This window comes from Episyrphus balteatus, chromosome 1, assembly GCF_945859705.1.
Source record: "Episyrphus balteatus chromosome 1, idEpiBalt1.1, whole genome shotgun sequence".
NCBI classification, from domain to species: Eukaryota; Metazoa; Arthropoda; class Insecta; order Diptera; family Syrphidae; genus Episyrphus; species Episyrphus balteatus.
Window position 1 is genome coordinate 150,554,303 of NC_079134.1, and position 21,634 is coordinate 150,575,936.

General features: G+C 29.7%; 1 protein-coding gene across 1 annotated transcript in view; it reads left to right on the top strand.

Annotated features, from left to right (window-relative positions):
• LOC129918277 (locomotion-related protein Hikaru genki) overlaps positions 1–16,711 on the top strand; it is a 47,163-nt gene extending 30,452 nt beyond the window's left edge. Inside the window, exons 3-8 of the mRNA XM_055998734.1 lie at positions 784–1,008; positions 2,012–2,109; positions 10,905–11,241; positions 11,353–11,841; positions 15,191–15,379; positions 15,455–16,711. Of these exons, the coding sequence (XP_055854709.1) occupies positions 784–1,008; positions 2,012–2,109; positions 10,905–11,241; positions 11,353–11,841; positions 15,191–15,379; positions 15,455–15,666 (1,550 nt within the window). The 3' untranslated portion in view covers positions 15,667–16,711. The remainder of the gene's footprint in view (positions 1–783; positions 1,009–2,011; positions 2,110–10,904; positions 11,242–11,352; positions 11,842–15,190; positions 15,380–15,454) is intronic.
• The last annotated feature ends 4,923 nt before the right edge of the window (positions 16,712–21,634 follow it).

Sequence of the window (21,634 nt, forward strand, 5' to 3'; positions counted from 1 at the left end):
AAAATAGAAATAAATTCCAATGAAATTCTTTTTTAAACTTTAACCAAAATAAAAATATGTTCGCCATAATGGAAAAATATGTTTTGGTTAAAAACAATTTTTTTTTTGCCTACCAGTGTTATTAAATAAAATTAATAAAATTTTACTAATTATTTAAATCTACTAGATTTGTTATATTTTTTCATGAAATTCTTTAAAAAATATTGAAAAAGATCTTAGAAAGTCTTATCAAGAAGAAAATAATTAAGTTCAGTAACTTAATAAATCAAATTTTTCATCAAATTCCGTATTTCTGATTTTTTACAGAGTATTGTTAATTAATATTCTTAGTAAACAATCCAAATAAAAATATAAATAACCTTCTCGAGTCTTCTTTTTTAAGACAATCTTAGCCAAGCACGGATTTTTAAAAATACTGTGTTTCAAAATATCCTACAATTTAAGTTTAAACTTTTCTCTATGGATCTAATGGTTTCGAAAATTAGTATTAAAAATTAAAAACATTCGTTTGAATAAAAAATCAATTAATTTTCCAATCCAATTGTGTCTGTTATCAGATTGAAAGAGATTTTAAATAATGCCTCAAGTTTTCATTTTGTTTGCATTTATTAATAAAATAAAACTTTCTCCAGAAATTAATACACCATTTCTCATTCATAGACCACTTAACCATAATTATTTCCAAATAATTTGACATCATTTTTTTCATAATAATAAAATAAATAATATATTTTTTTTTTTTATTTTCATAATAAATTTCCTTCGTATTTATTATTATTAAAGGAGCCTTTGAAGAAGAAGGTGGCTATTCGCCCGTTCATCCAGACGAAGAAGAATCCGAAGAAGAAGAAGTTGAAGAAGCCGATTCTGATGAACAAGTACATTTTACAGAAGTTTCTGAAATACGTTTCCCTGGTGAAATTGGTCCTCTTGGTGACCGACGTCTTTGTAAAATTCGTTGCATTAAAGGCAAATGGGTGGGCCCATTATGTGCTACAAATGAGGAGGGTAAGTGAAAAAAAAAAAAATAAAAATAAAAAATAAAATCAATATAAAATAAATTTTAAATAATAATCAAAAAATGCAAAGCAAAAAAATAAAAAATAATCAAAAATAAGAAAAAAATAAGAAGAAAATTTTAAATTTTACTGCCAAACAAATTTTATTAAACTAAAAATAGTCAAAAAAAAAAAGAAAATAAAAAAAAGTAAAATAAAACTGCCAATTTCATTAAAAGAAAAAAAAAAAAAATAACATAGAAAGAAGGAAATAAAAAAAAAAATCACAACAAAACTTATTTCAAAGAAATAATCATTTTTATTCATGTTACTTACCACTTACCGCTAGAATATGATCAAATCAGTAGCTCATAGTGTAAAACGAGACTGTGTGTGTTTGTAGAATTTAAATTCATACTTTTAATTAAAAAAAAAACAAAAAAAAACAAAACAAAAAAGAAAAAAAAAAAACATAAACATAAAAACAAATAACATTTTTTCCTCTGAATTATTTTAGCCAGAGAATAAAAACTCAAGTAATATTGTGAAAAACCAAAATTGATGTTGTTTCTTTTTATATTCATCCACTTTTTATGATTTTTTTGTTGGTTTTTTTTTTTTCATTTTTTTTTTTTTTCTTTCTTTGTTTGTTTGTTTTATTGCTTTTAATTTTTGTTTATCGTTCATTTTTATGAAGACGAACAAAAAAATAATAAAAAAAAAACTCCAACTTGGCATCACTTGCAAATCATCTCTCTCTCTCATTCTCTCTCTCTCTCTCTCTCTCTCTATTTTACTATTTTTACTATTAATTTTGTGTTTAATCGAATTTCTTTGATTTTTTCCTTCTTTTTTGTATACTTTTTCTCCCTTCCTCTTTCTGGTTGTGAATGTGCATTGGTTACTCACGTGAATCATTTTCCAAAAATTTCAAAAAATCAAAAAAAAAAAAAAAAAACTCAAAAAAACAAACAAAAAAAAAAAAAACAACAACAAAAAACGCCTTGTTGCAGATGAACATGGACACATCAAATTTCAACCGTTATACAAAAGCTGCCACGTCAATCGAATCCCGCCACATTTACTCCTGAGTTACCGTAACATTTCTGTGGTAAGTTTTTTTTATCCTTCTCTTCATAAAAAAAAATCACATTTTTTATCTCTTTCACACACACAAAAGAATCCTTAAAACAGAATATGAATAAATAAACAAGAATACAAAACTAAAAACACACAAACCAAAAAAAAAAGGCTACAAAAAAAATTGGGTCTAAAAGCACATGTTAAAGCGTTTCAAAGATGACAGGTGTATGTATTTGTAGGGGAGGAATGGGGCAAGATGAGGAGGGTTCTTTCTCTTTCGAATATAGGGTTTTTTTGTTTTTCTTTTGTCTTCCGGTCGGTGTATTGAGGGTTTGGAGGAGATGAGTGGATGAGCAACAAAATAACTTTTGACAAGATAAGCATAACAAATTGGAATTTATTAATCAAAAAGAAAAGAATGAACAAAAAGTTAGGGTGGGGAGGGGGTAGAAAAGACAACAAGACAGAAAAAAAAAATGGAAGCTGAATGAATATGCCCTCATTTAAGGTAAAATAGCTTTTACAAAGACCTAAAAGTCCTAAAAGTCCACCACCTTCAAACTATGGCATCGGTCAAATCGACGAGGACGAAGACCGAAGAACCGGTGTGTTTGTTTGTTTGTTTGATACAGAAGCCATGAGATGGTGGTAAGGGTAATACCTCTCTTCTATTGTAAAAAGAGAAGAAGAAGAAAAAATAGGACTTTGAGAGCAAGTTTGTTGTTGTTATGTTGTTTTAGGGCAGCAGGGGTTGTGTAACTTTTCACTCTTTTCACAATCTTATGGTCACTTTATTATCTGAGTGGGCAAAATTAATTTAATGGCGTTGCCGACACAATGAGATTAACTTGTCCAAAAAACACACTGTGGAGCATTCATTTTTTTTTTTTTTTTTTTGTTTGGCTTTGCTTTTGTTTGGTAAATTTGTTTCTTTTGAAGTTTATGTAAAGTGACATTTAAATTGGTAGGTAGTTGAATTTTTTTCAGGGTGAGGGTTATGAATTGGGGGTGAAGGTGAATATAAAGTTGAAGGTGAAGACACGAAAAAATAAATAATTTTAGTTACCCACGCAGCAGTAGGCAGGTTGGTTTGTAATGAAATAATTGTTTGGGTTTTTTTTTGTAATTATAATTAAAGAGAATGAGGGATAGACATTTTTATGGGGGAGTTTTGGATGCCTGCTGAGCCTTTTATGTCTACAAGAAGATGGTGACGTTACCGTTTTTAAAAACATGATATTTTTAAATGGCGGAAAATGTAGAAATGTTTTCATAATGAGAATTTTTAACAGATTCATTCAGCAATTAATTCGACCATTGTATCTTGTGAAGAGTGGAGTTAATACCCTGAATGCATTTTATGATACAAAAAAAAAAACTGTGTGATAGCTTCTTGTCTACCGTATTCAATGTTATTCAATACTGCATGTATTTGTCTTTTATAATACAAAGGCATTTTGAAAGTTTTTTCTCAAAAACCTAAGGAAATCCTGTTTTAAATGAAACTATACTTTTCTAAATGATTTTTGTATGGTGATTCCGAATCCGAAGTCAGAATTGACCTAGCACGTCACGTTTCTTAGATATTCCCGTTAGAAAATCTCAAAAGTCCATTTTTTGTTGCTGTTTTCGAAGAAATATTTTGGCATAATGCAATCTTTTTCAATTAAAATTGTTACGATTTATGAAAGAACTTATTTTTTTTCTTTCAAATTCAGTTTCAATCTTCTCAATATCTCTTTTCTTCTCCGAGATATTTTAATTTAAGTAAGTAGGTTTGGCATTTCTTTACCATAAAGAAACTGATGGACTTTAATATGCTGATTTTGAATCTGAACTCAAAAAATTTCGGTCAGCTCTGGTTTTTGAGATATAGTAGTTTTTTTTGAGATTTTCTAAAAAAAAAAAAAACTTGATTTTGTGATACTTTAATGCGAATATCTCAAAATCCTGACGTGATAGAATTTTTTTGATTCTAACTCAGCACATCAAAAACTATAAAAAAAGTATACTTTTGTTTCTAGGAGAAAAAAATCTGAAGGTTTACAAGGCAGTTTATTACAAATAAGATATTTCTAAAAAGAAATAATAGTAAATAAAATTACAAAACACGTACAAATTTTCTTTAATGTATTTAATACAGGGTGTCCCAAAAGTTTACGTCGAAACGAAAACGGTAGATAGGGTAGGTGGTGACAGTTATCAGAAAAGTAATAAAAAAAATCGCAGCCATATATTTTGGGAGTTATGGGCATTTGAAAAAAAGTCGAAAAAATGGTCAACCTGTGACGGTTTTTTATGTGCCGTGACTACAAATCTTAATTTTCCTCACTTTTTTCTTTTGTTACGGAACCTTGAATAACCCTGCTATCAAATGCATTCAAAAATTTTTACTCAGCTGCATCAGTTTTAAAGAAAATATTACTTTTTTACCCAACTTAGTACTAAAAAATTTTATATGACTCTAATTCAATGAGCCGTAGTGTAAAAAAAACGCACTACGATGTTTCGGCAAGTTGCCTTAAAAGTTGGTGTGTTCAATTCTCTTTTCAAAATGGTACAACATTGTTGGGAAAATTCCATAAATAACCGAGATAAATTTTTTTTTCTTAAGAAATCTGACTTTTTTTATGAGGTAATTTTTCCATATTATTCAAGTTTTGTACCCTTTCAGAACCTTTCAGAATACAAAAACTTAAATAATATGGAAAAATTACCTCATAAAAAAGTCGGATTTCTTAAGAAAAAAAAATTTATCTCGGTTATTTATGGAATTTTCCCAACAATGTTGTACCATTTTGAAAAGAGAATTGAACACACCAACTTTTAAGGCAACTTGCCGAAACATCGTAGTGCGTTTTTTTTACACTACGGCTCATTGAATTAGAGTCATGTAAAATTTTTTAGTACTAAGTTGGGTAAAAAAGTAAAATTTTCTTTAAAACTGATGCAGCTGAGTAAAAATTTTTGAATGCATTTGATAGCAGGGTTATTCAAGGTTCCGTAACAAAAGAAAAAAGTGAGAAAAATTAAGATTTGTAGTCACGGCACATGAAAAACCGTCACAGGGTGACCATTTTTTCGACTTTTTTTCAAATGCCCATAACTCCCAAAATATATGGCTGCGATTTTTTTAATTATTTTTCTGATAACTGTCACCACCTACCCTATCTACCGTTTTCGTTTCGACGTTAACTTTTGGGACACCCTGTATATGGTTTTCTTTACATATTTAGTTTTTTAAATATAATCGGCGTTGATATTTTAAATTTTCCTTAATTAAGGTATTTTTGTTCATGTAGAATTTACTTAAAAGTGAAGGATTTCGAAATTTCTGCTTTTTATTGACAATCAGTATTCTAAAATATGGGTAAACATTAATGTAAAAGGACATATTTCGTGTCAATCGATAGGTCATATTATGAGGATCAAGTCCTCCAAATTTTAACTCAATGCGACAAATAGTTTTAATTTTATAAAAGTTCAAATGAATCTAATAGGGTGATTTTTTAGAAACTACCCACATTTTTCAAAAATCATTTTTACAAAAATGGTACCTGATAGAATTTTTCTGAAATAAGATTTAGATTCAGGAAAGTCTAATCTTTCATAATATTAAAATTATTTGTAGTACCTAGTAGTTGTAGTAGTAGTTATTGGTATAAATAAGAAGGGTATAAACACACTTTTTGTAATTTCTCAAAAAATCGAAATAAATGTTAGCGAAATTGTAATAATTGTTCATATCGTGGGCACATAAGCCAAACCACTAAACTTCAAAATTGTAGTTCTGAGAAAAACGGCTTCAAAGTTTTGGAAAATCAAGCGAACTCATGGATGCTCATGCAACGGAAATTAATAAGCTGTATAAATTGAGCATTATTATTTTCCCTTAATGTAACTCCTCAATTGTTTAAAAAATTGAATTAAGTCTTTTTTTTTCCTCACAAAGTCAGTTATCCCTTTTTAAGCGATTGATGGATTTGATGTTTTCTCAATGCAACGAAATTTTATTGATTTGCTAACTTTTACGGTCACTGTGGCGTATGAGTTACATATTTCTAAACAATTTTTCACTTTTACCAATTTTTCAATTTTTCAGAAAAATTAAAATATTGCCTTATATTATGTTGACAGTTACCAATGACAATACAAATGGTTCCTGTTATTTTGCTATAAAGATTGTCATTTTTTTCAGTGAAAAAAAGAACAAATGAAACATATTTGTCGGTGATAAGAATCTAAAACGCATTTTCTATTTTTGATCCAATTGCTTTTAAATCTATATTAGTATATGTATATGTTCTTCTGATGTATTGAAAAGCTTAATTTACTGAAAAAAAAATTCAACTTTTTGAAAAGTCACCAAAAACTGTATAAAACGTGTAAACATCGGTTTTGTAGATCGGTTAGTATGGTTTGGTATTCAAGATTCCGCTATTATAAGAAAAAACCGATAACGGTCACATTGTTCAAAAATTTAAATAATTGTTGAAAAATTCAAATAGAATTTTGGTTTTGTCTTATAACTAGGTATCGGTGACATGACAAACTATCGATTTCTTACTTCGAGAAGCACTATTCTCAAAAGGGATATTACCTTTGTACTTGCTCTAGAGGGCAAATATTCTTAAATACAATTTCGAAGTCTTATTCAAAACCAACTTAATGATGATAAAAAAATCCAAAAAAATTAGTTTGCGTCATACTGTCCGTCGCGTCGGTCTGTGCGTCTGTATGTTTTAAAGTCCATCTGTGCACCCACACATTTCCAATACCTCAACAGATGGACGGATTTTCTTCAAATTTGGTATGGAAAATTTTTATGGAATTCTGAAAGTCTACATTTTGTATTTCTAATACAATAGATTCGAGGTATTGCAATTTTTTTTGAAAATAGATATAATACTCCAGTCAAAGCGTCGGAAAAAAGGGCCTCACCTTGCGATGAGAGGCACTGTCAGTTTTTATTTCATGGATCGATAGGGGTATATTTAAAAGGCTTAAACCCAATTTCTCACCACCTGATCATTCTTTTTAGCGGAGTTATTCACAAAAATGCATTTTTTGGGATATTTTACTTCTAAGCTAATATCTTTGCTCCAGGTTATCGTAGACCAAAAAATAAACATACATTCTCTTCCTTATAATATTTTCTATCGTTGTATGTAATTTCATTGTATTTAAGTGAGTAAATATAAAATGGCAACCATTTAAAGTCAAATTCTTGTTGTTAAAAAACACATTTTTGTCATTATTTCGAAAAAAGCTTATATTATGATTGACATTTTTTCAACCTATTTTGTAGCCCTGTTCATGTCCTGCATTTTACAGAAAAAATCAGCTCTTTATCACCAAAGATAGCCGAGCTATTGATAAATGAACGCATGCAAAACCGGTGCGAAAACACCCAAAAATATCGTTTTTTGGGAATAACTCGACTTCAGAATGTCCTACGGCAAAAAATAAAGCAATGAATTGTTCGTTACAACATTTTCTATCAATTTAGTGCACAATCTTTTTGTTGAAACAAATAAAAAATAAGTAATATTAAGTCAAAGTCGTTTTTTTTGTTTAGCAAACTCTTGCCATATTATTTTGCAAACGGTGCGAGTATTGGCTAAGAAAATAAAATATTATTGTAGTCCTTTAAATTATCTACAATTTAAAAAAAAAATTAGCTCTCTATGACCCACACGAGCCGAGTAATTAATTTTTTAAAAAAGGTCCAAATGACCAACGAAAAAACATAAGACAAATTCTCTTATAACAAGAAACAATGAAAACAACCCCTCTCACTGAGAACTAGTATTCGAATCATAAACAAGGGAAATTTTTTTGAATTTTCGTACGGATTAATGCTTTCTTAAAATTATAATAGCTCGGCTCCCGTGGGTCGTAGAAAGCTAAATTTTTTTTTGAATTGTAGATAATTTAAAGGACTACAATAATATTTTATTTTCTTAGCCAATACTTGCACCGTTTGCAAAATAATAAGGCAAGAGTTTGCTAAACAAAAAAACGACTTTGACTTAATATTACTTATTTTTTATTTGTTTCAACAAAAAGATTGTGCACTAAATTGATAGAAAATGTTGTAACGAACAATTCATTGCTTTATTTTTTGCCGTAGGACATTCTGAAGTCGAGTTATTCCCAAAAAACGATATTTTTGGGTGTTTTCGCACCGGTTTTGCATGCGTTCATTTATCAATAGCTCGGCTATCTTTGGTGATAAAGAGCTGATTTTTTCTGAAAAATGCAGGACATGAACAGGGCTACAAAATAGGTTGGAAAAATGTCAATCATGATAAAAGCTTTTTTCGAAATAATGACAAAAATGTGTTTTTTAACAACAAGAATTTGACTTTAAATGGTTGCCATTTTATATTTACTCACTCAAATACAATGAAATTACATACAACGATAGAAAATATTATAAGGAAGAGAATGTATGTTTATTTTTTGGTCTACGATAACCTGGAGCAAAGATATTAGCTTAGAAGTAAAATATCCCAAAAAATGCATTTTTGTGAATAACTCCGCTAAAAAGAATGATCAGGTGGTGAGAAATTGGGTTTAAGCCTTTTAAATATACCCCTATCGATCCATGAAATAAAAACAGACAGTGCCTCTCATCGCAAGGTCAAATGACGCTTTGACTGGAGTATAACCATTTCGATTAAATTTCTTATATTTCCAATAGGACATCCAGAAATTGAAGGTTACATAAGGTACTTGATACAATTTTTATATTTATTATTTATTTGTACAAGAAATGGTAAAAAACTTATAAGAATTTATATTTGTCTTGAAACAAAAAATTAAAAAGAATTTAAGTCACTGTTTTTTTTTTGATAATTATTATTATTATTTAAAAAAAAAAAGCTTGGAAAAATTGTGGATCGAAATAGGAGTACGTTGGATTTAGGATATGACATTAATTTATGCCTATTATTAAAAAAATGTGATTATATAGGAATTTTAAAGTGTTGTTTGGTTAATTTTTTGGGTAATGAAATGATGAGTTGGAATTCCGGGGGCAATAAACGAGTTGGAATATAGAGCAAAAGCTTGTAGGGTGCGTACCTACTTTAGATAATGATATCAATCAAATTATTTTTTAACTTTAAAAACTTCATTCAAGTGTAAATATTCTTATGTCATATTTCATTTTCTTCTATTCTATTACTTACAAAACTAAGAAGTTTTGTGTTTTTATGTTTGAACTCACTACAAAATTACAATAATAATATAACCCTATCATAGGGTGAAAGACTGCTTTTTATGGGTTCTCATTTACATTTCAATCTTTATTTTCTAGATATTATGTATGATTACTATACTCCATTTAAAGTTTCTCTATATCATCGATTCGTAAGCATATAGTAATTCTCATTATCTACATTTCACTTAAAATCCATTAAGCATAACATATTTTTCTAATTAAATATAAATTTAATAAAATAATATTTATCTCGTTTATGCTTTGCTTTTCTGTGATTAAAGAACGTGAGTAAAAAACAATTTGAATATATCAATTAAATAATATTTAATTGCATCTCATTGTGACATTTTTCACACCATTTCTTTACATTTCGTATTAAAACATTACTTTGAACTTTTTTAAAGATATTCTCAGAAGTACCTATTCATCAAAAACTTTAAGTTTTATAGTAAAGTTTAAGATTTCTATTTAAAACGATTTTTCGTACCTAATCGAGTGTGGAGAGGTTTTTTCTACCTATAACCTATAGGTATCAAATAGTAACTCTTTTCACCTAAAAAATTCCAAATTTTAACATGATATACATATCTTTTTACCTTCAATTTTCTAAAAATAGATTTCTTTAGAAAAGATTCAATGAAAAATATTAAAAATATTCAACTCAAAAGTTTCCGAAAAAAAAACTTAAAAATACCGAAAACATGCCTATAAATTTCTAAATCTTCATTTCCATGGTCATGTTCTATTTCCTAAGAACTTGTAGACATAACAAAGAAAAGAAAAAAAAATCCCAAACAAACATGAAAACATGAATAGTTGACTCAATTGATTTGGTAATATAGTTTCATTCATCCTACCTATTTCTTTTTTTTTTCGTGTTCAAACATCAAAAACCATATCAAATCGATTTACGGATTAATTTAAATCCCATTTGCTTGCCATTCATCTAAATCGACTTTAATCCCAAACATGCAATGGCAATGGCAATAGCAATAGCAACGGCGCAACCACCATGCCATTCACTATTAATAAAGCTTCCAAGAAGAATAACACACACATTCGACATCGTTCGTGTGCATAGAGAAGTAGAGTCAAAAAATCAACAGAAAATTCAACCTTGTCTTTCCCCCCCCCCCCCCCCCCCCCCCCCCCCCCCCCCCGCCTGCTCATTGCTCACCCCTCATACCCATCCACCATATCGCCTCACACAAAAACGCGCTACTTCACATCGATAACGGTGCACAAAACTTTTCAATCACTATAAGCCATAAACGTGTATTTTCTGTAGAACCACCCTCGAACATTTTCATCCACACAACATTCCTCACACTTTATGCCTCCTCTAACATCAATGCCCAAGTCCCAGATATATAAACAACAATCAACAAAACTCCATAAAGACTTGCCAACAACAACCAAAACACAGTTAGAAAAAAAAAATACCATCTCGCTTATGTAGAAAACATCCTTCAAACACACTCATCCATCGATACACACGAATCTTGCTCCTTCTTCGTTTTAAATAACCGTTTGAAACTCATCCTTTTTCTCTCTCTTTCATTCTCTCTCTCTCTCTCTCTCTATCTGACAACCAGAACATTGGATGGGATTTGCCACATGGGCATTCGCTGCAAGCTCGTTGTAAAGATCTCGGCCTCTATAAATTGCTCGGCGAGTCACGAGTCCTATGCTCGAACGGTCTCTGGGCGCCACGTATGCCATCGTGCGTCCCCACAACGCTACTAACAAACTTCTCCGACGATAGTGCACCATCGATCCGTATAAAAATTGGTTCCGGCTCAGGGGCTTTCGAGCCGTCCGGAGTGTTGGCCGTTTTGCCCAGCAGCACTATTCACATGGACTGCATGTATCCGAGAGCTCGTGGTACGCCCGAATGGACCTGGACCAGCTGGTACATGCAATACAATACGGGTAGGTTGATTTTGAATCATTTCATCTTAATTAAATACTCTCTGACCTCTCTCGAAAACCCTTGGTTGGACCTTTTTTTTTTGTGTTTTTTTTGCTTTGTTGTTGTTTTAGGTTGGTCAACAGTGCATGAGGAAAAATCTACAAAATATCGCCTAACCATCAAGGACATACAGAACAGTGATTCGGGAACATTTACGTGCACTTCGCCGCGTGGCCTAACTAACAGCATTTCAATTATTGTGGCAACATCAACATGTCCACAGCTAACAGAGCCGGCTGCACCGTTGTCACTACGACTGGAGGGTAATAAGTTGGGTCAACGAGCGCTGTATAGATGTCCCCAAGGCTACCGGGTAGATGGTACGGTAAATTCAACCTGTCTGGCTTCGGGTAATTGGTCTACGCCACCACCTACGTGTCAGGCGGTCCAGTGCCCTCGTCTGATATTGGAGGATTCGCATCTTAGTCTGGTCGAGTTGAATACGTCGGCTTGGGGTCGGGCGGTATTTAAGTGTCAGTGGGGCTTCAAGCTGAACGGACCACCTGGATTGGAATGTGAGCCGAGTGGTGTTTGGAGTGGACCTGTGCCGAGATGTAGAGGTATGTTTATATTGTGTGTATAATAAATGACATGATGGTGATTAAAAACAAAAAATAAAAGGTAAATTTCACCTCTAACGTATAAATATCAATTTTGGATTAAAAAAAAACTGAAATTTTTTTTTTTTTTTGCAAAATTACTTTTTTTCAACACTAAAAAATTTAAAAAAGGATTTAAAACTGCTTTTAAAACTACGAAAACACTTTTTTAATTTAATTTCTTGTGCAAGAAAAAACTTTTAGAATTGTTTTAAGAAATTGTTGGAACCGTTTTTTTTTTTAATAGGTTTTATTGAATAAAAATTTAAAAAAAAAAATGATATTCTCTTTTTAAGAAATAAACGTTCAACAAATAAAAAAAAAATTACAAAATAAAGTTATTTACCCTAAAAATAAACTGAAACTTTTTTTAAAAATCCAAAAACTACTTTTTTGACATATTTTCTGAATTTTAACATTAAGGCTGCATAAACTTTTTTGTACAAAAAGAATGAGAATGTCCGAAATTAAGAAAACGGTCCTATGGCAGGTACAGGCTATAAAGGCTGTTCAAACAAATTTTTTGAATGCTTTTTTAACCTTTATCTGAAAAAACTCAATTTCCTTTTTCCTAGCCAAAAGAGTTTTAAAAATGAAGAACATTTGGTCTACAAGTTAAGTACCTACTTGGCTTTAATAAAGGCCACATGATGTAAAAATTTGCACGAATCTTAAGCTGATGAGATTTTGAAATGAATTCAGCTTTCTTTTAGGCTATTGATTATGTCATTTAGAAAGGAACTAAGACGTTCAAGGGTTTTTATTGCAGGAATCGTTCAATGGGCTATAAAAGAACATAAAACCGCTGAGTGCTATTAAATGAGAGGGTGGAAACTGAAGATAGGGGTGTAAAAGCCCCCTTTTTGGTTTTTTCAATATATCTCGTAAACCGAGCAAAATTTTAATATATTGCTCTCAAAACTTTTTGTAGAGAATTGAATTTCCTATAAGAATAATGTTTTCTAAAAATTGAAAAAAAAAATTTCCATACCAAAATAGTCGAAACAATCATAAAAAAAATATCAAAAAAATCGATTTTTTGAGTTTTTTTGCTTTTTTAGTTGTACATTTTTTTTGGGTTGAGATAGACATAAACATTGCTCCAAAGAAAAAAAGAAGATTAAATTTCCTTCAAAACCCTGTACTCACTAAATTTTTTCATTGAAAATTAACCGAAGTATGGCCATTTTAATCTATCTTTTTTTCGCATTTTTAGTTTTACTCAAGTAAAACAGAAACATTTGAGGGGAAAGTACGATAACTTAAGCACCAAGAACTGATAATGAGATTTTGTAGAGGGATTAAATACAATCATTGTTTACTATGGAAGGGGGGATCTATGTCCCCCCGTTTTGGCGGGAGGGGCAATTTTCTAAAAAAAATACTTAAAATAAAAAAAAATTATTAAAAAACAACGGCAACACTCACAGTTTTGATTGATACTTTTTCCAAAAGCTGGAATTATAAACTTAATATTAATTTTAAAATGAAGTTATTTTAATCAATTGTTTTTGAAATACCCGTTTTCAAAGTCAAAACTTGTGAAAAAAAAGTTTAAAAAGCACATTGAGTACAATTTTCACAAAGACTGGGGACTTCAATACGAAATTGATCGACAAAGTAAACTGCCTTAATTGATTTCTTATCAAATCATAAAAATCATAATATTCCTATGCCTTCTACTTTTTGAGAAAATTGAAAAATAGACAAAATACTTTCATTATTGGAATCACTCGTTTATTTCAAAAACAATTGATTAAAATAACTTCATTTTAAAATTAATATTAAGTTTATAATTCCAGCTTTTGGAAAAAGTATCAATCAAAACTGTGAGTGTTGCCGTTGTTTTTTAATAATTTTTTTTTATTTTAAGTATTTTTTTTAGAAAATTGCCCCTCCCGCCAAAACGGGGGGACATAGATCCCCCCTTCCATAGTAAACAATGATTGTATTTAATCCCTCTACAAAATCTCATTATCAGTTCTTGGTGCTTAAGTTATCGTACTTTCCCCTCAAATGTTTCTGTTTTACTTGAGTAAAACTAAAAATGCGAAAAAAAGATAGATTAAAATGGCCATACTTCGGTTAATTTTCAATGAAAAAATTTAGTGAGTACAGGGTTTTGAAGGAAATTTAATCTTCTTTTTTTCTTTGGAGCAATGTTTATGTCTATCTCAACCCAAAAAAAATGTACAACTAAAAAAGCAAAAAAACTCAAAAAATCGATTTTTTTGATATTTTTTTTATGATTGTTTCGACTATTTTGGTATGGAAATTTTTTTTTCAATTTTTAGAAAACATTATTCTTATAGGAAATTCAATTCTCTACAAAAAGTTTTGAGAGCAATATATTAAAATTTTGCTCGGTTTACGAGATATATTGAAAAAACCAAAAAGGGGGCTTTTACACCCCTATCTTTAGTTTCCACCCTCTCATTTAATAGCACTCCGCGGTTTTATGTTCTTTTATAACCCATTGAACGATTCCTGCAATAAAAACCCTTGAACGTCTTAGTTCCTTATTGCTCTGTTTTTTTCGACATAATCAATAGCCTATTTGGTTGATCACAAATTATAATAGAAGGATATTTTAACACAATACCATTTCAAAAATGATCAATCAAGTATGAAACTGCAAAAAGCCAAGTTATAACTTATTTTAACCAGGCTAACACAAGTTTTTTTTTCAGTTAAAATAAATTCTAGTCTGAAACTTTGTAAAATTTTCCCTATTTTCTCTCATAACCAGTTAAACATTCAAAAACTGTGTCAAAATTTTAAAATTATTGAATTTGAGTAAAAAAACAAATCTTTTCACAAAAAGATAGTTACGCTAAAGAATTTTGCAAGTTATAACGAATGTATTGACAACTTATTACGATTATTGAAGTTAAAGGCATAAATGCATATTAAAAAAGATATTACCTAACTTTCAATACTTTAAAGCATCTCAACTTTGTATTATTTTTGGTGTTCCTTTTTTTACATTTTGTTGCCAATTCAAAACTTTACCTTGTGTAGTCCGATCTCTTGAACTTCGAATTATGTAAAAATAATTTTTTTTTGTTAATACTACATACTTATATAAGATTTTTTTTATCATAAATACTTAAGAAAAAACTTAAATGAGTGTTTTCGCTCCTGGTGAAATTCATCTTTTTGAAAAATATCATTTTACCTCTTGTTTCAGCTTTTTTCACTTGAATTTCAGAGGAAAATCAAAATTAAACATTTTAATTTGATTTTGTGCTTTTAATTTATTATACCTACACTCTCTGTCTATCTATCTCTCTCTTTCGTTTACTTGCAGCTATCCAATGTCCGGCACCGCTAGTGCCACTCAATGGCCGCATCGGTGGAACCAGCGGCTCGAGTAGTCATCGTCGCTACGCTGTTGGTGCTCTAGTGACGTTTAGCTGCAACGAAGGCCACCTGCTGGTGGGTGAGGCAAGCATTGTCTGCACCGAAACTGGATTTTGGTCCCATCCGCCGCCATTCTGTAAGTACAGTGGGACATCAATTGATCTCTTCCTTCCGACGCAGAGACACTCAGAGGCGCATTTCATCTTTGCAGGCAAATCTCAGTGTCCGTATCCGGGAGATCCACCAAACGGTCTAATAGCACCGCTCAAATTCAATTACGATTCCGGTGACTTCCTTAGCGTTCAATGTCGGCCAGGCTTTGTCGAATATAGCCCCGCTGGGCCACCAGAACGTCCAAAATGCCTGCCCGATGGCAATTGGTCGGGACCAGTGCCGCAATGTCGCAGTTACGAGGACGTGTAGCTCTTAAGGTATCGACAGAGTGCTGCCACCGAGGAGGCTAATGCCACAGCACTAGCTGCTACGGTATTAGAGTGACAGTGCGAGTAAATTGGCACTGAAGGCGGAATGTAAAAGAAAAAAATATAGAAAAAAAGGAAAAAAAAAATGCAAAAAAAAATAGAAAAAAGGGTGTACAGTTAGAAAAAGCAAAAAAAAAAAATATTATTAAAAGAAAAGGATTAGAACTGAAAAATACACAAAAGAAAATAAGAAAAAAATATAAGTAACAAAAAGCCTGCACAGTTTAAGAAGAGTGGGGGAGAGAGAGAGAGAGAGGGAGAAAGGTTATATTTGAAGGTAGAATGATGATTGTTCGTTATAAACATGAGAATTTGAGATTTTTAGTTTTGTACTTCATGATATGTAAAATTGCATAAGCAGGGTGATATCTAGATAAAAGAAAAAAAAAAAAATAATGACAAACAAAAAAAAAAATTATTGAATATACATTCAATTTTTTTTCCACAAACACACACATACTCATTCACTATAGGTATACAAACAAAAAAAAATCTTTCACACACATTTATAGTCACAAAATATTATAAGCACCACGCAGCGCATTCATATACCTACCATTAAAATTATTTACAAAAAGAAAAATTTAAAAGAACACCAATAAATAGATAAATTTGTACACTCCGTGTCACTAGATTGAGGTTATATTTTTACTACCTAACCTGATTGGTATAAACAGAAACGAAACTTGAATTTGATGACTTTTACGAGCAAATCGACACTTAATGGTGAGAAAGAACAAGAAAATAATTAAGTAAATGATAACTTCCCCAATATATTGTACAAAATGGCCTAGCTTAATTGGTATAAATAGACAAAAAAAATTCTTGTCTGTGATGGTTTTTATGAAGAAAGTAAAACACCTTTCGGACAAACTAAGCTTGTTATCCCTTAAAATGAATTAATTTAACGTTAAACGGGTATAAACAAGTCAATACTGAATGGTATAAAAACAAAATCATTACTCTGGTGCTTTTTTTTTTGCAGAAATCGGTATAATTTAGAAGGCAAACGTAAACTAAATTATTATTTATTAATATTTATGTGTCCTATTATAACTTATAAGTATAAATTAGTTTAGCCTTATTGGTATAAAAAGACAGCTAACATGAAGTCGATATTTTTTTCTCATAAAACTTCAAATAGTTAAAATACAGAAATGCAAATATTTTGAAAAATCATGTTTTTTTTCAGTATTTGCTATTTATACTTTAATTGGTATAAATAGAAAAAAACTTACATTTGATCATTTTTGTGAAGAAAGTGGAAGAATTTAAGCTTAGTTAAAAACATGTAAAATAATGTGTTAGTTTACCTTTCGATTGATATATAAACTCTTCCATACTGAATGGTATAAAATTTAGAAAAAAATAAAAACTCACATGCCTTTTTTAAAGTAAATAAATTTCATTGACTTGTCCTAAAGTCTAGCACAATTGGTAGAAACTAAAAAACAAAACATAAATCGTCTATGACTTTTACGCATTAAACATTGAATTTGAACTGGAAAACATTCTGAAACATTGGTGTCCAATAAGTGGAATAAATTGGTTTAGCCTAATTGGTATAAATAAAAAAACTACTTGTCTAATACGCTTGTTATAGGCAGAGTCGGACTTTCTCGTTAAATATAAACTACTTAATGCACAAAAATGTATTGATTTGTTTAATGATTGGTATAACCTAAACTGGCCTAAATGGTATAAAGAGAAAAACTTTATATCAAATCCTTTTTTAAGGTTGAATTCGTACTTTCTCGTTAAATGTTAAAAGAAGAATTAGGTACTGATTTGTACAACTAACTGGTATAAAGTGGGCTGGAGTGATTGGTATAGACAGAAAACAGCTTTTCATGTATTATTATAGCATGTTAAGCTCTGCTTACTCCAAGAAGTTCAACATTAAAATTCAAAAAGTAAAATTTGTTCAAATTTTAATGGTATAATTTGAAAAAATTTTAATTTACATTATTACTTGGTATAAATTATTGATCTGAGAATCAAGAAGGTATATCGTATTGAGAGCTATGTTTTACAGGCAATAAGGTGTTGTCGAAAAACAAAAAAAAATTAATACTTTATTGGTATAAAACTAGACCAAATATTATATGCCTGTATCACAGCTCAAAAATCAATATACCTTTTACCAGGTTTTTACTATTCAGAGAGTTTATTAAAATAACGTATTTAATATCTAAGTTTCTTCTTATCAATGTGAACCCTCATTGGTATAAACTGGTTACTACATGAATCATTGAATATTTGAAAATTAATTTTTCTTTATTTCTATAGACTAATATTTATTTATTTGAAAAATTTTAACAGAAAGACTGTAAGCAACTTTGTTTTATTTTTGGCAATTGGTATAAACTGGTCTAAAATAAGCAAAAACTAAAGTTTTATTAGCTATTATTTTGAGAGGTTTTTACACAAATGGACAAAAACAATATAATATCTTGCAGCTTATGGGTAGGAATTGGTATAAAGAAACAAAATTTGATCCAGTTTCGGACAAGTTTAAAGCCATTTAAACAACCATTCGAATTTTATTTTTTTTTCATATTTTTTATTGGTATAAACTGGTCTAAAAAGGATAAAATGACAGTTTTACAACAACTTTAGTTTATATTTTTGGAGCAATTTAAGCTTTTCAAAAAAGGAGTTTGATCTATAGAAGAATGCCAACATAGAGGTGGTTTAAAAAAATTAGCCTCAATCAATTGACACAGAGTATATCATCATTCGTTATTCGTCACTATACAATTTTCATGAATAATTTTCAAAAATACATCAACCTGTATCATTTTATCTAAACAAAACACACACAAACTTAACAAAAAAAAAAAAAAAATAATAAAAAAAAACTCATTTACATGAGTACCTACCCATAAAAATTAAATTGTTGTTCCAAAAAAAATGTGAGTTTGGGTGATTTGGCGCCCTAACCATCATCCTCCATCCCCTCATCGTCATCGTAATAGCGTCAATTCGCCAATAGCAGAAGCTGTATATTAAGAGTCCAGCCGAACCCCTAAAGCAGGATGCGATGTGTGCAAATTGCCGGAAAGGTGAATGTTCATTGTATAATGATGGGGTAAAAATGGACAAATTTCAAACGGAAAAAGGTGAGGTTTTTTTTGTTGTTGTTGTTTTTTTATGGTTCGGAATCAATGCAATGATGAATATAGTCATGACAGATATATATTCTAAGGTTAGCAATGAAATAACAAAAATAAATGGATACACGTGATGGTATTTCAATTGATGTGGAATTGCTTAGAATATAATGTACATCAGTCAGTATTGAAGCCTGAAGGAAAATTGGAAATCATTTTTTTTTTTTGTTATAGACTCTTGAAGGGCTTGAGGGTTATATAGAAAATTATTCACAAATTCAATTATTATCATGATAACCAATTAAATTCCTTTTTCAAATTGATTTTGAATTTTATAGCCTTGAGTGTTCTTCGTTCACAGTAAGAGGACAGATATTTAAAGAAGGGACAGAATAAAATGAATTGAAATGAAATGGAATTTACATCAAATGCAAAAATAATCTGCTAGGAAGAAATTTCCAGGAAGAAAAAACTGATTTCTATGGTAGAACAAATGTCATGATAGATATTGTTGCAGTAAATAATATTGTGGTTCTGAAAACCTTTTCTAACTCTGGAAAAATTTGGTTATTTGTTAATATAAAATTCGGTCCAGGAAAAAGTATTTGTGTTGTAACCAGGGATGGGGAAAAAAATTTTAATGCATTTGTTTCCCATTACAAATTAAAAAAAAAAAACAAAATATTAATGCAAATAATAAATGTATTTGCATTACAAAAAAATATTTAGGTATTGCAAATACAAAATTTTGCATTAAAAAAATGTTATTGCTATTGAAAAATATTTGCATCGAAAATAAAACTTTAATTACAATAAAAATTATCTGTATTAAAAAAAAAAAACAATGCAAAATGTGTGCATTAAATATTTTTTTTGTTTTTTTTTAAATAACATTCATCGAATTTCTTACAATTTTTGCTTTTCGACCATACATTAAGCTATTTCAACTGTAATATTGGAATTAATGTATGATCAAACAGACAAAATTGTATGAAATTGGACGAATATAAAAAAAAAATATTTAATGCACACATTTTGCATTCAAATTTTTTTTTTCAATGCCGAAAATTTTTATTTTCAATAAATTTTTTTTAATGCAAAATTTTTTTTTTTGCAGTAAAAATTGTATTTTCAATGCTAATATTTTTCAGTTGCAATACATTTTTTTTTTTATTTGTAAAAAATATTTTTTTTAATGCAAATATTTTTCAGTTGCAATAAAATATTTTTTTTACTTGCAATATAAATATTTTTTTATAATGGAAAATATTTTGATTTGTAATAAATAGCTATTTTTTCTTTTTTTTCAATTGATATTTTTATTTAATTTTTGAGCAATTTTTTTTTTAAAGATTTTTTAAATCTATTTTTTTTTTTTTGTGATATAAAAGCGTATGTACAAATGAACTACAAAGTAGAAGAGGTCCATCAAACCATGAATAATATACTGAATTTCAACTTTCGTTGGAATCACAAACAAATGAATAGATATAATTGTTGGCTTCTCACCAAAACAATCTATGACGTCACGTTTTTGAGATATAAGAAATTCAAGATGAAGTTTTGTCTTCGAAATCTGACGTAATAGATTATTTTTTTTTACTTCGGATTGGAATTAAGAATATTCAAATCTATTAGAAAAATAATTTATGTTTCGCCGAAAACATAAATAAATTTTATTGAATATTGTAATTTTTTACTGTATCATGTTTTTAATTTTTACTTCAAAACAATGTTGTAAATTTTCTTAAGAAAATCAAAATTGTGCTAATTTAATAAAAAAAAAAGTTCATGAAATACGAAAATAAGAGGTCTAAAAGTGTGTTTTAATAAGTTTTCACTTTTTTTACTTTATTTTCAAAACTTTTAATTTTTTTTTTGCATTGAAAATAAACATTTATACCTATATTCAAGATCTTACTAGTTTTTGACATGAATTTAGCAAATTTTTTTAGATTACAAAGAAATTTCTACTAAAAGTAGGTATTATTCTGTCCGAAATTCTATTTTGAACATAGACAAAATTTGGCAGCATTTTCGTATTCTTAAGTGTATCAAATTTGATGACTTTTCATTACGAAATGACCATGAAAATGATTTTTTGACGTCAAAAAGCACCAAAGGCACCACTGAACTAGAGGTCTGGGGTTCAAATCCACCCTCCACCATAAACCTAGTTATTTTTTTAAGAGTAAGTACCTTACCTACTACTTCTAACGAAGAATTGACAAAGCCTCTAAAAGTCGTCACCCGAGAGTTGTTTTGTCGTAAACGCCAAAATGCACTTTTTTAAACTGGATATGTAATAATAGGTTTTAGAACGTTCTCTTTTCATTTCTGTTATCAGATTTGTCCTATCGTTTACCGTTACTGAGATAATTAGTGTTCATTTTGTCGTATATCCACAAAATAAGCATCGGATTAGCGTTGGTTTGTCGTAAGCGCCAACTTTTGGCGTTTACGACAAAAATTCTATGTATTTTTCAGCTTTTTTTTCTTCAGTATTGGTTTGTCGTACGTCGTACAAAACAGATACGGTAGAAAATTTCGAACTTGTTTTGTCTTACATGTATGTAGGTATATGACCCAAATAGAATATAAACAAATATAGGTAATAAATATAATATTTATTGAAAATAAGGACTTCATGTGCTATAAGGACAACGAATTTAAAAACTAAGGGCTGCATTAAGGTTTGCGCTACTTGAAGTTTTGCACTATTCCTATAGGTGCAAGGAAGAAAAAAGTGCATCTGAGAGACATCTCAAATGTTGTATATTTTGTCATGGTTCTTGT